The sequence below is a fragment of the Bos grunniens genome, chromosome 29 (assembly GCF_055505025.1).
Source record: "Bos grunniens cultivar Pamir isolate PY7600 chromosome 29, Bosgru_T2T1.0, whole genome shotgun sequence".
In the NCBI taxonomy this organism is placed as follows: Eukaryota; Metazoa; Chordata; class Mammalia; order Artiodactyla; family Bovidae; genus Bos; species Bos grunniens.
Window position 1 is genome coordinate 5,460,802 of NC_141193.1, and position 20,471 is coordinate 5,481,272.

Sequence of the window (20,471 nt, forward strand, 5' to 3'; positions counted from 1 at the left end):
CAACTATAAAACATTATTGAAAAGAAATTAAAGATCTAAATAAATGGAAAGACATCCCATATTCATTGATTAGATGACTTAATATTGTTAAGATGGTAATGATCTACAGATTGAATGTATGCTGTACTTAGTTGCTCAGTCATGTCCGACTCTTTTGTGTCCCCATGGACTGTAGCCCATCGGGCTCCTCTGTCCATGGGATTCTCCAGGCAAGAATACTGGAGTGGGTTTCCATGCCTTCCTCTAGGGGGTCTTCTCAACCCAGGGATTGAACCCAGGTCTTCTGTCTTCTGCATTGTAGGTGGATTCTTTACCATCTGATCCACCAGGGAAGCCCAAGAATACTGGAGTGGGTAGCCTATCCCTTCTCCAGGGGATCTTCCCAACTCAGAAATCGAACCAGAGTCTCCTGCATTACAGGCAGATTCTTTACCAGCTGAGCTACCAGGGAAGCCCCACAGATTGAATGTAATCTCTATCAAAACCTCAACTGGCTTCTCTGTAGAAATTGACAGGCTGATCCTAGAACTCTTAAGAAAATTCAAGGGACCTATAATAGCTTAAAGAGTCTTGAAAAAGACTCAAACTTGGAAGATTCATACCTTTCAGTTTCAGAGCTTGCTACAAAGCTGCAGTAATGAAGACAGTATTATACTAGCATGTGGATAGACATATATTCATGAAATAGATTTGAGAATCCACAGGAGACCCTCATGTTTGTAGTCAATTGATTTTTGACAAGTGAAAATGAAATTAAGTCAGGAAAGAATAGTCCTTTTAGCAGTTGGTTCTGGCCCAACTGTATACTCACATGCAAAAGAATGAAGTTAGACCGAACCTCAGACCATATGTGAAAAATTAACTTAAAATGGACCAAAGACCGAAATTAAATGCTTAAACTATAAAACCCCCAGAAGAAAACATATGGGTAAATTTTCATGACTTTGGATTAGGCGGTGGTTTCTTGGATATGACACTAAAAGCACAGGGATCAAAAGAAAAAGGATAACATGAAATTCACTGAAGTTGCAGACTTTAAGGAATACTATCAAGAACGTGGAAAGACATCTTACAGAATAGGAGAAAATGTTTTCAAATCACACATCTGATAAAGGACTAGCATCCAGAAGAAATCACTCCTGTGGGCTTCCCTGGTGGCTCGGTGGTAAAGAGTCCACCTGTCATTGCAGGAGGCCAGGTTGGATCCCTGGCCTGGGAAGTCTCCACAGGCCATGGGGCGGCAGCTACGGTGGTGTGCCACAGTACTGAGCCTGCGCTCAGGAGCCCAGGAACTGCAGCTCTCGAGCCCATGTGTGCGACTACCGAAGCCCGGGTGCTCCACAAGAGAAGCCGTCGCTGAGAAGCCCGCACCCTGCAGCTGGAGAAAAAGCTCACACAGCAACAGCGACCCAGCACAGCCAAATCAATTTTAAAAAGAATTCTTACAAGTAAATAATAAAAAACAATTTAAATTTTTAAATGGGCAAGGGATCTGAATAGACAGACATTTCTTCAAAGATATACAAATGGCCAATACATGAAAAGATATTCAAAATCATTAGTCATCAGGGATATTCAAATCAAAACCATAGGGTACCCCTTCACAATCAGCAGGATGTCTGAAATCAAAAGGACAAATAGTAACGAGTGCTGGTGATGGTGTGGTGAAGTTAGAGTCCTCATACACTGTTTTTGGGAACATAAAATGGTGCAGCCACTTGGAAAACAGTCTGGCAGTTTCTCAAAAGGTTCAGCATAGAGTTACCACATGACCCAGCAGTTTCCACTCCTGGATATGTACCTAAGAGAGTTGAAAAACATATGTACTCACAAAAACTTTACTTGAGTGTTCATGGAAACCTTATTCATCATAGCCAGAAATGGATACAGCCCCTGTGTTTCCATCAGCTGATGAATCAAAAACAAAATGTGATCTATTCATACAATGAAATATTCTTTGGCCTTAATAAGGAATGAAGTACTGATGCGTGGTACAACGTGGATGAGCCTTGGAAACATGCTAATTGAAAGAAGTCAGTCACAGAAAACCACGTCATATGATTCCATCTATGTGAAATTTTCAGAGCTAGGCAAATCCATACAAACGGTAGATTAGTGGTTGCCGGAGGCTGTGTGGGAGGGAAAAATGGACAGTAACTTCTAGTAGGTATGGAGTTTCTTTTAGGGGTGATGAAAATGTTCCAGAATTGTTTGTGGTGATGGTTATACAATTCTGTAAATATGTTTAAAACCATATTCTGAATTGTATACTGTAAATGGGTGACTTGTATGTGAATTAAATTTTAATAAAGCTGTTATAGAAAATATAACTTTGATAGTTGTACACATACCTACATGCAGAAGTTTGACTTGAAAACGAATACTGACCCTTTGCCAGGGACTTACATGTAAGTGTTTGTTTATTTACTTATTGGGAGAGTGGGTGACATGGTTAGATCTCTCGCTTTGTCTCTCATTCTTCCACCTTTTAATTTTGAGAGGCTTAAAGTTACACTGCTGGTATCCTCTGTAATTACATGTGCTGGCTCCATGGAGACTCAATGACATGTACGTCAAACTTAAATCAGCACTGATGAAGCTTCATCCGTACAAATTTAGTCTTCGTTTCCTCTCTTTACATTGTGTTTTTCTTACACAGTTAAACCCATTTACTTTAGTTACCTTTTTCAGTCACTTCCCTATTTTTATCCGTTCCTTCAAAATCTGTTTCAAACGGGTTAGTTAGAAATAGGCCTCTTAGTCTCTCTCTACCTCTCTCCCCTCTTCTGCTACCTAGCTCTGTAACCATAGGCAAGTTTCTTAACCTCTGGGCCTCAATTTCCCGCATAGTGGGGATGATAATCACACATCTGCCCAAAAGCAGAGAGCTGAAGGTGTAACACCTGGATGTTCCTTTTTGGCGCCTTTGAGATCTGCCCTTCTGGCACTGCTTGCAGAGGGGTCTCGTGCTCCTCTTGTTTCCTTCTCACCCCAGCCCCGTCTGCAGTGGCCCTTGATGCTGTCTTGCTACTCTGACGAACATCTGCCCGTCTCCTGTGTCAGCTCTTCCTTGGATGGGCAAGTAAGGCATCTCAGCCAGGGTATCACAGCTATCTAGACCCTGTTCTTGGGGAACTTGATAATATTATCTAACGAAAATGCTCTCAATAATTGAGTTAATTTACTGGATTTGGTTTTTCTATTTTTGCAAAGGGTACTCAGTTTTTAATTGGTAAAATTGAAGTAGCAGTTTTAATTCTTAATTACTAACTTGAATGGGCAGTGCAGCTGAAGGTTTTTAAGGTAGATTTAAGTAGTATTCAGTGCGAGTTACTTTCTCTCTTCTCTTCTCACAGGTAATGGGAACTCAGGCTTTGAAGGACAGAGTCGATATGTACCATCTTCTGGAATGTCTGCCAAGGAACTCTGTGAAAATGATGACCTAGCAACCAGTTTGGTTCTTGATCCCTATTTAGGTTTTCAAACACACAAAATGAATACTAGGTAATTTTAAGTCTTTATTCTGAGTGGAACAGATGATGTCGTTGAACTTGAGAAAATAGATGGTTAATTTTAAGTCAAAATTTAAAGTGACGTTAAAGGAAAGTTTTTGTTGCAGAAGAATTTTCCAAGTGTGAGCCAAGAAAAGCAACAAAAGCTTCCAAGAGCTGTGTGTTTTAATTCTGTGTTCTTATTTTATCTTGAGATGGTTCTATTAAAATATAAAGTTGGAGGCATATCTTTATATTCTGTTTTAGATTTGATGAGAATTATCTTAGCTGAAAGAAATAGCTTATATGCATCCTGTACAATCTTGAAAATGTGGATGATTTTTTTCCTACTTAAATTAGGTGGCATCAGTTTTTTTCATGATTTTATTACAAATTTTTCATCTTTTAAATAATTGCTACTATATATAGGGAATTTTACCATTATGTTTTATCTTTGAGACTCAGTCATTAGAAGTAAAGATGTGCTTATATTCAGTATGCAGATAAAAAATGTTAATAAATCTGTAACTGCTTTATTGAATATTGCATGCCACATATATAAAATACTACATAACTCTTTACATCTGTCACCCTTTAAATTTCTTTAATTGTCTTAAATATCACCTTGCTCCCAAAAAGACCCTTTGATAATTTCATAATTAACTGCTGCCAAGCACTGAAGTCAGACCTTTACAACTTTTTGTTGCCTCTTAATGTCCAGAGGGTTTTGAAATCTGGTGGAAAAGCAGGACAGTGGGGGTTCATTCAGAATGTGGAGCGAATTCTGGGCCTCTGTTCACTCTGGGCTGCGTCATACCAGTGCTGAGGCTTTGTAGCTGCCATGTCAGGCACGGCCCTGGAGGGACTGGATCACCAGGCGGATGGTCACCAGTAACTAGTTGGGGACAGGTGCTTAGAGGAAAGTCATGTGTTCATTTCTTCCTCTTTAATTCTGTCCCTTGTTAGAATTAAAACAAGATAATTCATTTATCAATTATATTCTAAATTCCCAAAGAAGTAATTCCAGTTAAAACATGCCTTTGGTATTTTCATGTAATTTCCTGCCATCATATATCTTTACTTACTAAAACGAAGTGAAATTTGGAATGAACTTGAGATTATTTAACTGGTTCCCTGCCGTCAGAGGGGCACATAGATATTCTAAAATCAGCAGGATTGGATGCCCTAGTGCCTGACTGAAATCTAGCTTGTATTATTCTGAGTCGGAATCACCTATTTCCCAGTGAACATAAGAGGCCAGGGCTCATTCTCCTACTATTAGAGTCCTAGTAGTATTTAACTCACTGGTTAGCCTGGAAGAAAAAGTGATACACTCACTGTTTGACCTAGTAGTCTAGTGGCATTCAGAATATTACCTCAAAGGCCTGTAATTATGGCCTGGAGTCATCAAGAAACAGATTATGTTTATTATGCCTTGTATCCTGAAATATGGAAGCATATAAACCACTTTTAGAAAGTTTTCCATCAGAATTACAACAAAAGTTTTAATGGCTTGGGAAAGAACTCCACGTATTCTGAAGCCCTCATGCTTTGACTGTCCCTGAGGCTGAAGAGTTACCTGTTACTGGTTTCTGTAACAGTAAATAACTCATGTTTTCTGTAAAAGTCCTCCTGGAGAGCTGCTGCTTATAATCAGCTTACATATGAGTCACTTGGGAACCTTGATAAGGTACAGGTTCTGATTCAGTAGCTTTGAGGTGGGGCCTGAGAGTCTCCGTTTGTCACAAACTCCCAGTTACACTTGGGAAGCAAAGTCCCAAACCATCGAGCCTGCTGAGCCTTGTCGCCATGTGGTAAGTGGGTAGAAGCTCCCTTATCAGTAGTTCTGGGACTCATTTTAAGACATGTAGTCCTAAAATGTAGAGTTTAGGATTACCACACAGATATTATTATTAAAACTTTAAATCTTACTATACCCAAGTACCCCAGGTTCATATTTTCCAGTGCTTCATTTGGTTCTACTCAAACAGCTCCTAAAATAGCCACTGATGCTGCAGCTAGTGCTGCTGCCCCCGGTTAGACTCCGTTGGCCTAGTGACAGGGTCACTGCTTGCAGTGCGGTGAGCGGTCAGTGCCGCTGCGGCAGGCACGGCGTGCTGCCGCCTCAGTAGAGGCCTTCATTCATCCTTGGTGGGTCTGTTTGAAAATAAAGCTGTCACTTATAGTTCTTTATCTTCTGAGTGAGAATTTGCCAGAATGCCACTTAAACGATTTTCAAAGTTATTTTATAGACAGTAAGGAAACTTTGCAGTGTTCTCTTTGAATAGTCATACATACTTTTGAAATTATTATTTTTTTGTGGACTTCTCTTTCTTTGGGGTGCAAAGAAGTGACTGGAGGATGTGATTGGAACTGGATTTTAACTCTCCAGGTTATCTTGTTACTTATAATAAGTGGCTTCTTTGTTCTCATGTTTATTGATCTGTGATTTGATCTTAGTTTTTCTTTTTTTTTATGCCCTCTTCTTCTCTTCTACTTACTTCAGTTGTACCTTCAGGGATACTGTTCAGAAACAGTGGATGTTTAATTATTTGAGATATTCCCAAACTGGATATGTTATGAATTGGTTATATTTTAACCTTAGCATATCCCTGTATTTACTAACAAGGCAATCAGAATTGTGGCATGAATGCCTAGAAATGGCATAAGCAAAATAGTAATTTCAATTTGTCAGGAAATGTTTTGATTTAGTTGATTTTTGTCAGTTATAAAACTTAAATTCATCCTTTTAACCAGAAAATAGAGTTGTTAGTAATACCTCTATAATGATTTTTAAAAAGCTAGTGGAGAGATGAAGGTCGTGAAACAGAAATAGGTGTTGTCAGTGATGCCCCATTTTTCAGGCCATGTGACCAGTGATTTCACAGTATCCTGAGGAGCTGGGGGGACATCACACTGTGCAGAAATGGGAAGAGTCCTCTCAGGGCACAGACTTCCGCCTGTGCAGTCCTCACTTACCTAATTCCACTACACTAACCATCTAATTTTTTTTTCATTACTTATATATTTGATATCCACTGTTTTATCATTTGTATTCACTGTTGAATGTGAACTTATAAATCACTTTAAATGTCACTTTAATATCAAGTGTTTGACTGGAAAGCATAAAGAAAGTTTTTGAACTTTTAACTTAGTATAATCAAGGATAAAATGTTTTGTGGGAAGGAAAGAATTTTAGCTTCCTGGCCTTTTTTATCATTTTGAGCCAACCTGTGGCTTCTTAAAGTTGTTAGATATCACAGCATGTTAGGGATTTCTGATACATCTAATATTGTATAGTTTTTTATTGTTGTTTTTTTTTGCATTTATATAGCGCCTTTCCTCCGAGGAGCTCAAGGCATTTTTCAAAATCTGACAGTTTTTCTCACAACAACCCTGTAAGGTAGGTAGAGAGCATTACAAACAGTAATAAGATACAAACTAACTTGTTTGAGCCATTACAATGTTCTTCTATGTTAAGTAATTGGAGGTGTCAGTGTAAACAAGATTTGTAGAACATTTTGCAAACCTTTTGAAGATTTGGTCTTTAGTATTAGCTATATTTAAAAAACCACTTGTACTCCATAACAGGGTAATTTTAAGAGAAATCATTCATCCAAAGATCAGGCGGCACTGCATGGGATTAGCTGAGCACTGGTTGCAGGACTCAGCCAGGTATGTTTCCGGTTGTTGTTTACTTTCAGGTCAAGAAGGAGCGAAGAGCTGTCCTGGCGGAACCTCCGCCCCCCAGCGTCTCGGAATGTCAGCTTGCAGTTAAACTTTGTTGAGAGGGGGAATGTGTTCACGATGTTGCCTCACGGTTTTATTTCATATCTTAAATATTTGAGCATGTCTCTCTCTCTCCCTCCCCCTCGCTCCCTTTTTCTGTCCCCTCCTCTTTCCCCTCCCTCCAGTCGGCTCTTGGTTTACATGCTCATGGAGGGGCACAGTAGTGCAGCTAATGCACACCTGCAGCTTTTCTTCATGGCCACAGTGGTCTCTTGGGTTTGGAAACAGAAAAACCAAATAGCAAGAAAACCTGGGAAGTCAGTCTCTGGAAAGAGTGGGGAACAGGTGTGTGGGAGTGTGAATTCATATGTTTTTTTCCCTGCCCCTTTTAATAGTAAATAATTGTAAATGCCGTATTTTTAAATTTCCTGTACCGGCCATGGGATCAGAGAAGTGTGGGAAGAGAAAAATAAATGTTTGGTTTATTTAAAGTTGCAAATGACCTGTTAAGAGGGAGGAGGGGCGTGTTGATTTGGAAATGCCAAAGGCCTGTTTCTCTTGCCTGCCCCGCCACCCCATACGCAGTTTGTTTGCACTCCTCTGGCTGTGCTGTCAGGGCACCAGGCAGGCCGGCTCAGGTGGGGCTTGGTGCTGGTGCTCAGCTGTAAGTCAGATCCCGTTCTCATGCTCAAGGGACACAAGAGGGCGCTCAGGCTTCAGATGAGAGCAGGGCCAAGACCGCCTTGGGTAACAGTCCCCTCCTTCCAGCAGCTGGCCCTCATTGGGCCTTATTTTTCTCATTTATGGAGCCAGACATAATTTTTTAAATCATCTGAATTTTCTTCTACCTTTAGGAGCCAGTTTGTATGGGAGATTTAGCGTGACTGTATTAAGGAGAAGACAGAGCATATTTTTCTATTCAATAATAGAAAGTTAATTTTTTCCAAGATCCCCCATGCCTTTTGCTCTGGACCTGATAGTTGTAACAGCCTTGTTATTAAATAATTTTTATTCCTCACAGTTTTTAGTATAATGGGATTTGACTTGAACTGTCAGCCAGGTGATTTTCATGTTCTATCTGGTTATTGAAAACAGCTGTCTCTTCCCCTTCCTGTCTGCACCCAGTACTGTTTTCTTCCTCCTTTTCATCACTGTCATTTCATGCCTATAGCAGCCAAATATGACAGTAAGTTTGGACTGCAAATTACATTTTAAGTAAAATGGAGATTCTTGTCCAGTGGGCAGCAAGGGGATAGTTAGGGGGTTTGTTTGTGTTTGAGGCAGTAGAAGTCAGGAAAGCGGAAAAGAAAGTCACAGGTTGTGTGGAAGGTACAATATATTAGTAACTCAAGAGGTGGTGGTTGTGTGTTGGTTTTAGCGTATTGTCTGGCATCGTGTTGTTTTTGTTGTTTAGTTGCCCAGTTGTGCCCAACTCTTTGTGACCCCATGGACTGCAGCACGCCGGTGCTCGCTGTCCCTCACCATCTCCTGAAGTTTGCCCAAGTTCATGTCCATTGCGTTGGTAATGCCATCCAGCCATCTCATCCTCTGATGCCCTTTTCTCCTCTGCCCTCAATCTTTCCCAGCATCAGGGACTTTTCCAGTGGGTCAGCTGTTCTCATCAGATGACCAAAATGCTGGAGTTTCAGCTTCAGCATCAGTCCTTCCAATAAGCATTCAGGGTTTCCATCACAAGCAAAGAGTAAACCAAAGGGTAGCTGAAAGGTGTCTTCAGATAGCAGGTTTCAGAACGTGGAGAGCGCACATGAAGCCTGTCAGGAGTTGCTGGTGTCTGTTCCAGGTCTGTGACTTATTTTTTGTCATGTTCTTAAGATTTTGAGGTGAATATAGTCCTGACTCTGATGTGTGCAGCCATGCAGTTACTTTATAGGTATCGCCATTGGTCAGTCCTACATTGAACATGTAACGATTGCTGTGGCCCCATCACTTAACATCATGTATTATTGCTCAGAGGGAACTTTTGCTTTTCTCTTTACTGTGCAGAATGTGAGTTTCTGTTTCCCATCATTTGGTATTGCCTGGAGTGGTGTGCCTCAGCTAACAGCTGCTGAGTGGTCTTATCTGTCCTTCCTGTGCACGTAACCCCATAGTGCAGGGTTGCAGCCGGAAGGGTTGAGTTTGGGTTTCTTAGTGAAACCCAGTGTTGACAAAATCACTTGTGATGGCCGCAATTCAAAAGTAGTTTAATACTGTAACTGTGTGGAAGTTTGAATACTATCACAGTTCTGCAGATCTGCATTTTAGTCATTCCCTGACATCATAGTCTGACAGTCTAGTTAAAGACATTCTGAATTGTCCAGAGGACTTGCACCCATCTGTCTGTGAGGGCTGGTGTGCTAACTGATTGAAATGGGAAATAAAATAGGGCACTGTTTCTTCATGTACTATCTCTAGAGCTCCTTTGGATCCTTCTGTTAGGAGTCGCGAGAGCTTCCTAACCCTGGAGTCTGGGGCTCGTGAGTTTCTAGAGGTGTCAGTGTGCTCACCCACCTGAAGGCCTCTGAAGATCCTGCCCAGTAAATTGTATTATACCTATTCTCTTCCTCGCATCTTTGCCCTTCCTTGTTCTGTAACATTCCTTGTCCTGTTGCTCGCCAGCTGACTCCCTCAGCCCTGGTCATCTCTTTGAATCAAGCCTTAGAATTTCTGCTAAGGTCCTCGGCTTAGAATTTCTCTCCTTTGCCTTCCTCCTCCTGGTTCCTTCCTGCCTCTAGCAATAGTCTGTTTTTTCTTTAGAAATCTAAATTCACCACTTTCTTCCTTGTCCATACCAGTGTCAACCCCAAACCATGCTTTAGTTATAACCTCCGCACTGTGAAGTGCTGCAGCAGTGTTGTTTGCACCACATGAATGTGTATTTGCACACTGATCCTTGCTTCTCTGTTTGATGCACGAATACGTCTTTCAGTCCCAGCAAAGTTTTCCGTAGAACAGTAGCCACGTCGTCTAGCTTGTATTTTTCACCATAGCACCTGTATGCACAGCACCTAAAAATAATCCTTGGTGAAATATTGTGGCTTAAAATCGTACTGAATCTTAATGTATTTTACTTGAAGAGCAGTCTGTAATTCCTTTTTTTTGTTGGCTGTTAATTTTTTAAAAAGCTTTAAAATAAACTACATTAACTTGAGAAGAAGTTTTGAAGTCAAGCTCCAAGAACTTTTAATCGTAGTGCACATTTCATTGAGAACATGGCTTTAAAATGAGTAAAACTTAAGTTTTACTTGGGCCAGGATTGTATCCTGTGTTTGACATGCCTGGCCATGTAGTGTTCTGAAGTCGTCATAGCTGATTTTACGAAGATGCCTTCTGAAATTTTACCCCAGCAGTTTTTCCTTCGTCACCACCACAACAGCACCACCCCTCAAGTTGTACTCTTGCGCGCTTTTTGTTCTTGGAATGCAGTTATCACAGACTCCTTTGACGTGGCTGGTAGAACATCCATCCAGGTGTGTTTCAGGGCCTGTCAGGAGACTTAGTTCGGGGTTCTTCTAACTGTACATGGAGGGTGTTTTTGTTTATGGCATAATTTTTCTTACTTCATCCTCCTCCTAAAGCTCAGTGCCCTGCACTCTTCTGGCTTGATTTTGCATGTTTTAAAAAATTCTTGTCCTTCCAACTCGGTTAGATGAACTCTATCCTAGATCTCTTGTTTTGTACCTCCCAAGTTGGGTGACAGTTAAAAGTCTGAATTAGCTTTCATTTGAATCACCTGGTCACCTCTTGGTTAATGAGATAACACTGAAATAAAAATACTAAAGTGCAGTTTGAGGAAGGGAAGTTGTATTTCTTGGTGATCAGTATTACTTTAGTACTCGTTATCCAGACTACTTACTGTTCTCTTGTTAGGTCTGGCTGTTATTTTTAGGTTACTTTTTTCTCAAGATCTTTTAACAGTGGCCCAGGGATGATGGAAGATAACTAAAGTTGTTGTTTTTATTTCTTTCAGATTTCGGCCTATTAAAGGAAGGCAGGAAGAACTCAAAGAAGTAATTGAACGTTTTAAGAAAGATGAGCACTTGGAGAAAGCCTTCAAATGTCTGACTTCAGGAGAATGGGCACGGCACTATTTTCTCAACAAGAACAAAATGCAGGAGAAATTATTCAAGGAACATGTGAGTTTATTGAAAAAATTAATGTTTCTCTGTTTGGATAAGATTAAAGGAAACTAAAATGTAAATTTTAGTGAACACTGACATTTTAAATCCAGTTTTCATAAAACTAATTAATATGAAGGTCTAATAATACCTTAATTTATGACTATCCATAGAGAAGACTTCATTGTCTAGAAATGAAACTTTCTGTGAACTTTTAGAGTAACATAGCCAAGTCACCAAGTATACAAATACGTGAAATTTTGAAATAACAATATTTGTTACTTAATCTTAAATTTTTTCATTGATGGTGGTGGTTTGCTTTTATAATTCTGAGAGTCTAGCAAGATAAATAATTTAGTGTGAAGTAAGTATCAAAATTTTTTTCTGTTTTAGGTATTTATTTATTTGCGAATGTTTGCAACTGACAGTGGATTTGAAATATTGCCTTGTAATAGATACTCTTCAGAACAAAATGGAGCCAAAATAGTTGCAACGAAAGAGTGGTAACTATTATACTAGTGTAAACCCATAAAATAATCTTGTTTAAAGTTCTGTCTCAAATTACCATTCCTGTGCTAAGAAAGCGTGGGAAGGGCTAAAACTGGAGCTCGCCCTAAAGGAGCCAGTGCAGGGCCAGCGCCTCAACCCAGTGACTTGGGGTTGGGACGGTGGTGAAGTTGGAAGCCTGAGTTGAACCAGGTCCTACCTCTAAGCCAAGTGGTTTGTGTTTTCCTCTTAACAAGTCCGGATGCCTGCTCAGGGACTGCTGAAAGGTTAGGGGTTGTGGGGTTAGACGACCTAGCTTCCAGAATCAGTCTTTCACTGGCCTGTAAGAAAGGTCACATATGAAGTTCTAATGGTCCAAGGACTTTCATGTGTAAAAACTGATTAGCACATTGCCTGCTGAAAATACGTGTGTGTGCCAGCTCAAACACATGCAGTGAAGGTGACCCCAGGTAGGAGGGGTGAGAGCCATACAGGAAAGAGAGTATGTGGTTATATCTTTCTTCATTAGAAAGAAGAATGCCTATTCCCTGCCTTACCCCCAAGAAGAAACCTGTAGCCTCTCTCTTATATGACCCCCGACATTTTTTATAGCAAAAATGTTAGGGTCAGTTACCTGAAAATGGAATGTTAAAGAGCCTGACTCCTGGCCTCTTGGGAAAAATGTGTATGTACGTGAGTGAGCGTGTCTGTCTGCCATGGGATGGTACCCAGCCTGCTGCTGGGCTCTCGTGGCTCCCTGCCTGGCAGGTGGGTGTGAGGTTTGAGGTCTTGGGTTCTGACTGCACCATCTAGGACAGTGGCCCCAGTCATGCGTGGCTATTGGACTTCTGAAATGTGGCTGGTCTTAATGAGTTGAGAAGTGCTGCAGCTGTGATAAACATGTCAGATTTTATATTGCGTTTCTCACTCGTATTTCACACTGCTGACCTGCTGAAATAGCATTTGGGTTGTATTGGGTTAAAACATGCTGCTGAAAGTACTTTGACCAGTTCCACTTGCCTTTCTTCCCACAGCCTCTAGATTGGTGCGTGATGGGCTCGCGCTGCATTTGGCTGGTGGTGCTCCAGGGGGCGGCACCCCAGTTCTGGGTGCTCCTGACCCTTTGCTGCTGCTCATCTGTGTCCTTCTCCAGGGTCAGCAAGCTGAGCTCAGTGCAGCGGCTTTCTGAGTCCTCCCTGCCTGCAGAGCACAGGGGCTTCTGAGGTGTAGGTAGCACGGTGCCTGCAGGCCTTCCTGGTCTCCTGTAGGGATCAGGCAGCTGCGCGAGGCTGGGGGGCTTCCAGGGAAGAGGAGAGGTTATCTAGGTGTGGTCAGCGTGAGTCAGTTAAAACACGCACAGCTAGGTCTTCTCAATTCCTGGTATTTATTGGACAGGCTTATTTTATTAAAAGAAGCCTTATTATTTATAATTACTAGTAATTTTTACCATCACATATTTTAAATAGGAAACGAAATGACAAAATAGAATTACTGGTGGGTTGTATTGCCGAACTTTCAGAAATTGAGGAGAACATGCTGCTTAGACATGGAGAAAACGACTTCAGTGTCATGTATTCCACAAGGAAAAACTGTGCTCAGCTCTGGCTTGGTCCTGCTGCATTTATAAACCATGGTAAGCTCTGTTTCTGAGGTGTTAGCTCTAGTGTTGGGTAGCGCTGCTATAACTGAGAGTAACCTTAACTGTCTTCCTTTAAAAGAGGGTTGGAAATGGAAATTGTTTTTGCACAAACTTATGAAAATAAGTCTTCTTGTAGTTTAACTCGAGATCAAAAACTTCTATCAAAAGTTGGGAAAATTATGTGGAAAGCTTATTTCAGATTTCTATAATTGTTCGTGTTTCAGATCTTATCTACAGTTAATTGACTTTATCTTTTGGACATTTTTCAGATTGCAGACCTAACTGTAAGGTAAGCATAAAAAATACTTTATCTCAAGTATTTTGTCTTTGCTTCAGGTATGCGTTTCTTAATGAGTTCATTTTATTTCAGTTTGTGTCAACTGGTCGAGATACAGCATGTGTGAAGGCCCTAAGAGATATTGAACCTGGAGAAGAAATTTCTTGTTATTATGGAGATGGGTTTTTTGGAGAAAACAATGAGTTCTGCGAGTGTTACACTTGTGAAAGGTAAAGTATCGATTGATGCCTGATGATTGTGAGAATGAGTGTACGCCGTCTTCTCATCGTTTAGATGGCAGGGATAGTCTTCTGTGTCCCGTAGCATCACACCCAGGACAGCAGACAGGAGCAAAACCAAAGAAGACAGAACTATGTAGGGGCGCCAGTGCCTGGCCTTTTAATATGTTACAGTCGTTCCCAGCTGTTACCCTGTTGAGTGAGTCAGAATACAGATATGCTCAGGAGAGAGTGGGAGACGCACACACAGTTCCAGGGCGGGGTTGCTCCAAAGCGGCAGGTGAGAGTCGCCACTGATACTCATTTAAAGACCCCAGGCTGTGTCTTCTGGAAGTCCTGTGTTTTGATGTTCGTGCTCTTCGCGATTTCTGAGTCCTACTGCTTGATGAGGAACTTCCTTTTGTGACACATCAGGACGGCTCCTGTGGAAACCCCCCAAGTCTGACTGAGCGGGACTCCTTGTCCACACTGCTCATCTGGTGGCAACGTGTTTGTAGAGCTCGCAGAGGCAGCTTCACTGGCTTGTCTGGGTTGGCATAGCCACAGGGGGAGCACTCCTGGATTCGGTTTTGTTATTGTTTTAGTTTCTTAATTGAAATATAGTTGATTCTCAGTATCATGTTAGTTTCAGCTGTACAGCACAGGGATTCAGTTATACGTGTGTGTATACATATATACATTCTTCTTCAGTGAGCACACGTAGATCCACTGAACCCGTTTTACGTGCTGTGTGAGGTACCGGGTGCTTTACTCTCCTGGATTCAGTCCTCGGCCGTCCTGGGAGAGGATAGTAGAGTGGGACACTGCGGGTGCAGAGACCCACCTCACCCTGACTCAGAGCCTGCACTCTCGCCGCTTCATGTTTTTTGCACACGGGAGCAGATAGGGGGCGGTGCTGTTTCTCTCATTGTGGACACCCAGCTGCCAGCCTCCTGGCCTTGGGAAACATGCTGATTCCCCAGAGCTCGGCTTTCTCTCCTTTCTGGGCAGCCAGAGGTCTCTTGTGTCGTGAGAGCAGAGGCATGGAGCCGTGGCACAGCCCCAGCAGTTTCTCTCCCAGCTCCCAGGCCCTTGACTTGAAAGGATGGCAGGAAAGGAGGGGTTGGGAGTGTGGGGGGATACAATTTATCTTTTTATAAAATAAAAAAATGGTTCAGACATTGGTTGAATCGTAGACCAGTCCACAAAAAGACCCTTTAACCCACAAAGTCGTTTAATTACAGTCGAATAACGCTTTAAGCCACTGTGCAGAGACAGCATGGCATAGCCCGACCTGAGGCCTGACATCAGCGCCCTACGTTGGGATCCTGGGACTCTGCAGTTTACTAGCTGTGTGGTCTTGGGCAGCTTAGCTGCTTTGGTGCCTTAATTATACCATCTATGAAATGGAGATAACACTAGGGTATCACAGGGTTGCTGTGAGGATCACATTTATCTCACAAGAAGTACATAAAACACACAGTTAATATTCAGGTGTTAGGTGTAAAGGTATTTTGTGGTTTCTGGTCATTTTCCTATTAGAATGTAAGTTCCATGAAGGCAAAGATTTTTATCTTTTTCATTTATTGCTATGTTGCTAGCATCCAAAACAGTACCTCACATGTAGTAATGACTACGTGCTTGATAACTGTTTGGTGAATGAATGAATGGAGCAAATGATACGCTGAATATGTTTAGGAGTCTTCCTACAATGTAACTGCATACACAGGAGTCCACACCAGCCGTGAGACAGCTCTGCCACTGGTTCAGGACTGCACGTGCCATCATGTTCCTTGGGCAGCTTAGCTCTCCCTGAGACTGTTTCTTGCAGGTCAGGTGGGCTGATCGTGCCTACTCGACAGGGTTAGTACAAGGAATAAATAGAAACGTGCAAATCGCTTTTAAATGGAAAGGCTCATATGGAGCAGTAGGCACGGCTTTTATCAGACTATTGGAGAGTTTGATTTAAAGGTTGTCTGGGAATATTCTTGAAATCCTCAGGAACAAATTGTTTCTGCCTTTCCAGAAATTAGGTGAGAGAATGAGACCAGTCAAAGGAACTCGTTCAGTTACTCATCATCTAGTTACTGAATAGTTCTCATGTTAAACCTCGTCCAGGCAGGGTAAACGAGGCTAGCACAGTGCCAGCTGTGAGAGCAGTGCTGTGAAGGGACACGTGGTGTGCTGGCTGCTGAAGGGTAAAGACAGGGGCCTGGTGAAGATGGGAGAGTGCAGTGTTTACAAGGCCCTGACATCATGGGTGCAGTGTCCAAAAGATATTTGATGCATGCTTCTGGGCAGTAACCATCCTGACACAGTAGTAATACTTTTCATCAGTAAATAGTGCAAATGTAACTCTCGAGAATTTGAAGAATAAAATCTAGTGAGGGATTGAAGAATATGAAGTACCAAAGTATTTTAAAGTATGATAAGTATATGAAGGACTGAAGTATTTTAAAGTGTATGAGAGTATGTCTGATGGTGACCACATTTTGCAGTATACTAGGGCCACTTTGCTTTAATAGGTATTAAAAATTTCTGTGAAATAATTGTGTTCAAAACCTAATGATACTGGCTCAGATATGAACAAATAGATAAGAGGACATGAAGCGGAGCTCGGTGTGTATGAGATCTTAATACCATGTGTAGGGAAATGATGATTTCTTTAACAAAAGGTGGTGGTATAATTCATCATGGGTCTGGAAGAAAACCAAGCGTACCTCCCATCTCATATCATATACAAGATAAATTCCAAATAGATTAAAATCTTAAATTTAAAAATTAGGTAAAATGATTAGAAAAATTTTAGACTTATATGTCTAAACTTAGTAGTGGAATTTTCTGAAAGAAGTTAGTATAAGAAATGGTGAGTATGAACATTTTTGAATAGCCAAAAGCAAAAGTTAGATAAATGATAAACTGGAAGGGAGGAAAAAGCACACATACGGCCACGTTAATAACCCAGGGACACAAAGCTCCTAGAGCTCATAAAGAAAAGATAGACTCCACTGGAGAAAAGAGGGGTATGGAGGATGCCACACAGAAAATGATAGCTGTGAACGAGGTAAGTAAAACAATAGCGAGATACTCGTTTTCACCGTCAGATCGGTAACATTGACAAGTACACCCCGTGCTGCGGGTGAGGATATGGAGAGACCGGCCCTCACACAATGTCAGTAGGGCTGTAAAGTGCTTTAGCCTTTTGGGAACTTATTCTGGCAATATTTGTTCAAAATAATAGCACCCTCTTATCTGGCAGTCAGTTCCATATGGAAGAATCTGTCCTGTGGAAATAGCACACTGGCTAGTATGGATTTGGTTTCAAGAGCAGTGTAGCAGCAGTGTTCATGGTGGCAGGCAGACACCAAAACACTACAGGTTTCAGTCATCACATCTAGTGCTTGAGTAGATGGTGATATGTTTAGTCTGTGTAAAAGGTACAGCTTTCAAAACATGTTGCGTTCAGAAGTGCTTGTGCACAATAAAGCGATAAGAGAGCTGGGGTGGGAGGAAAGGAGGAGAGCTGCCTGCTGAGTGGAGTGTGTGGTGTTACCGATTTGGGGTTTCTTTTTGCTTAAGGAGAAACAGCAGTGGGTCTAGGTGTGCAGCTCGCGGCAGAGCAGCAGATGAGGTGCTGGCAGGTGGTTAACACAGGTGCCGGAGCTATGCACATGGAGACGGCTGGGAAGCTCGGGGAACTTCCGCTTTGGGGAGGCAGAGCCAGGGATGGTCTCACCTGTTGCAGCAAGTACATATCACTGTCATAAGTTAAAAAGAAGAAATCAAGGAAGCAGAGAAGCAGATGAATAGTCATTTTACTTTAAAAAATCAATTTCCAGATAATTCCACCCATGATCATTTGTTTTGTAAGTAAGTATGGCCCATCTTGGGCTTCTCTTCAGCTCAGCAGTTAAGAACCCACCTGCCTATGCAGGAGATGGTAGGTTTGATCCCTGGGCCAGGCAGATCCCCTGGAGAAGGAAATGACAACCCACTCCAGTATTCTTGCCTGAGAAATCACATGGACAGGAGCCTGGAGGGCTACAGTCCATGGGGTCACAAAAGTGTCGGACGTGGCTTAGCGACTAAACAACAATAGGAATAATCAAAGCAGGTTACACATCATCTTAGCTAGTGGTAAAAACAGGTCTTCTAATGTCTGTTATTTAGTAACATTTTGTTAATGATGTTCATCCAGTAACTTTAAAGGAGGAATTTTACAGTTTTCATTACTCCAGAAATGAGATTTTCACTAAGATAGCCTAGCCTTCCTAATACACAATTTCAGTTAGAATTTATTTGTATCTAACGTTATCTTCTAAGTAATGACTTAGTTTATGGAAATTCTCTAGTTTCTCTTTTAATTTCTGCATTCTCAATATTCAGCAATGGAGTGTTCAATTATGTAGAACAAAGCTAGGATATAATTAACGGGTGGGTTATTTTTACCTACACTTGAAATTCTGCAGGTCCAATACCTTCTCAAGTGATTGACAATAGTCATAACAAAGTGTTTTAAGTCTTTGGGGCATTAATTTTATCTCCATATTTATTTCGAGAGTCCTAGACTTGGCAGCTTGCAGTAATTAAACCTCATCCGTTCATCTCACCTGCTGATGTGATGTGGACAGGTGCTCTCAGCAACCAGGCTGACGGCAGTGAGTATGCTGTTTGTGTAACCTGTGCTGTTTCTTTTTCAGACGGGGAACTGGTGCTTTTAAATCCAGAGTGGGACTGCCTGCGCCTGCTCCTGTTATCAATAGCAAATACGGACTCAGAGAAACAGATAAACGTTTAAATAGGCTTAAAAAGTTAGGTGACAGCAGCAAAAACTCAGACAGTCAGTCTGTCAGCTCCAACACTGACGCAGACACCACTCAGGGAAGAAACGACGCAAGTAAGTAGGGGAGGTTCCATAAGCGTGTCTTTTTTTATTTTTTAAGTATTTTCACAGAGTTTGCTTTCTAAAGCATGCTTTAGTAGTTTTGATCTTTTGAACATTGAGAGCAGCCCTGGGATTCATGCACTTCACCAGCACTGCAAGGTTCTAGAAGTGATTCAAGCACAAAGCAGCCTGTATCATGCCTCCAGATTCCAGATGGTACTCAATTGTCTACTTTTCTTGAATATACTTGGTAACAGGACATTAAATTTCTTCGTCATGTGTTCCAGGGTCATCATATGTTTGACAGAAAGCTTTCACGGTGTGAGTTTCTCTGTAACGGTGTTGTTAGGTCTGCGAGAAGCCAGAGGACGGGGCAGCAGCACACAGGCGCTTGCGTGTTCTGCGCTGGCCAGTCTGCTAGCAGGGGTGGTGGACTTGGGGGCTCGTAGCTTCTGGCCTCAAGGCTTCCACCTTTTTACTGCCCACTTGCCGTTTTCAGAATGAACTGACCCAGTTCGCCAAGCCACCAGTCCCCAGACTCAGAGTTGTGGTAGAGCAGCAGTTTGAATGTCACTGTACTGTGATGAGTTGTCCTAGCCACTGCCGAAAGTGGGAAGAGAGATGGAAAGGAGAAAGGGACAAGCTTTAAGATCCCAGTGGCTTGTGGGGGCAAGACCTAATGGAAACTGGAAAAAGAGAATGAAGAATAAAGAGAAAAGAAAGAAGAAATCCCCAGTGAGCATAAGAAAACACGTCATGTTTGTGGAGCTTTGACATCCTGGAACCATTCTGATCGCTGCTGATCTTCATCTGGGTGACACCAGTTTGCTCTAGTGGCCACTAAAGCAGTAGGCTCTTCAGTCTTTCTTGTCTCTGATAGGAATAAAATTTTAAAGTTTTAACTTGATAGTCCCCAGAATATGCCTATTTTAGCACTATAAATGTCTGTACATACTTCTGAGCAGTAAGTACCCTCTGAGGTCTGACTATTTTAGACTCTCTTTCCTGTCTTCTGATGTTTTCAGCCCACCTCTGGGTGCTCTCCACTACAGAAAGTCCCAGAGAGAAGGGACGGTGTCTCCCATGATGGTGAACGTCACTGCCATGAGTTTCCGAATCAGCCTGCTGCTGGAGTCGGAGGCCAGGGCTGACCTCTGTAGAGTGGAAGGCAGTGCTGTTCCTCTTCAGTCTTTAACGTCCAAAGTGAAACAAAAAGAGCAGTTAGTTTGTCATTCACTGTTGACTGTTGGTTTTAATAATAAATGCAGCATAATCAACATTTTGTTTTCTGAGTCTGGTTCCTTGGTGAAACTGGAGACTTCTGAAGCCCCTTTTAATAAGTGTCTACATGATAACACTTAGGAGTGAGCCGCCATCCGCAAGTAGAGATGGCCCCGACACTGTCCACATGGCTCGTGACGTTGGTGGGGGTGTTTTGTGTTCTGATGCATTAACTCTATTACTGATGTACAGATACTGAACTCAGTACACCACTTAGTTTAAAAGATCAAAATGGAAAAAAAAAATTTTGGAAGGTGCTGAGTGTTCTATTATGTGACCATCTCAGGAATATTTGTTAATAAAGCAAGTATGTGTTCAAAGTCTGCTGTTGTTAAAGAGAGAGGTCA

At 41.8% G+C, this 20,471-nt stretch overlaps 1 protein-coding gene across 22 annotated transcripts in view; it reads left to right on the forward strand.

Moving 5' to 3' along the window:
* The window catches only part of KMT5B (lysine methyltransferase 5B), a 53,661-nt gene that overhangs the window by 23,001 nt on the left and 10,189 nt on the right, over window positions 1-20,471 (forward strand). For 9 of the 22 annotated variants that reach the window (XM_086385302.1, XM_086385316.1, XM_086385305.1 and 6 more), the window contains 9 exons: window positions 3,357-3,504; window positions 6,826-6,894; window positions 7,083-7,166; window positions 11,191-11,356; window positions 11,732-11,841; window positions 13,291-13,457; window positions 13,733-13,752; window positions 13,834-13,970; window positions 18,659-18,855. In XM_086385302.1, coding sequence (XP_086241428.1) covers window positions 3,357-3,504; window positions 6,826-6,894; window positions 7,083-7,166; window positions 11,191-11,356; window positions 11,732-11,841; window positions 13,291-13,457; window positions 13,733-13,752; window positions 13,834-13,970; window positions 18,659-18,855 — 1,098 coding nt within the window. Of the gene's footprint in view, window positions 1-3,356; window positions 3,505-5,182; window positions 5,306-6,825; window positions 6,895-7,082; window positions 7,566-11,190; window positions 11,357-11,731; window positions 11,842-13,290; window positions 13,458-13,732; window positions 13,753-13,833; window positions 13,971-18,658; window positions 19,124-20,471 lie in introns of those variants that run through there. The other 13 variants (XM_086385308.1, XM_086385319.1, XM_086385312.1 and 10 more) reach the window with 5 other exon arrangements.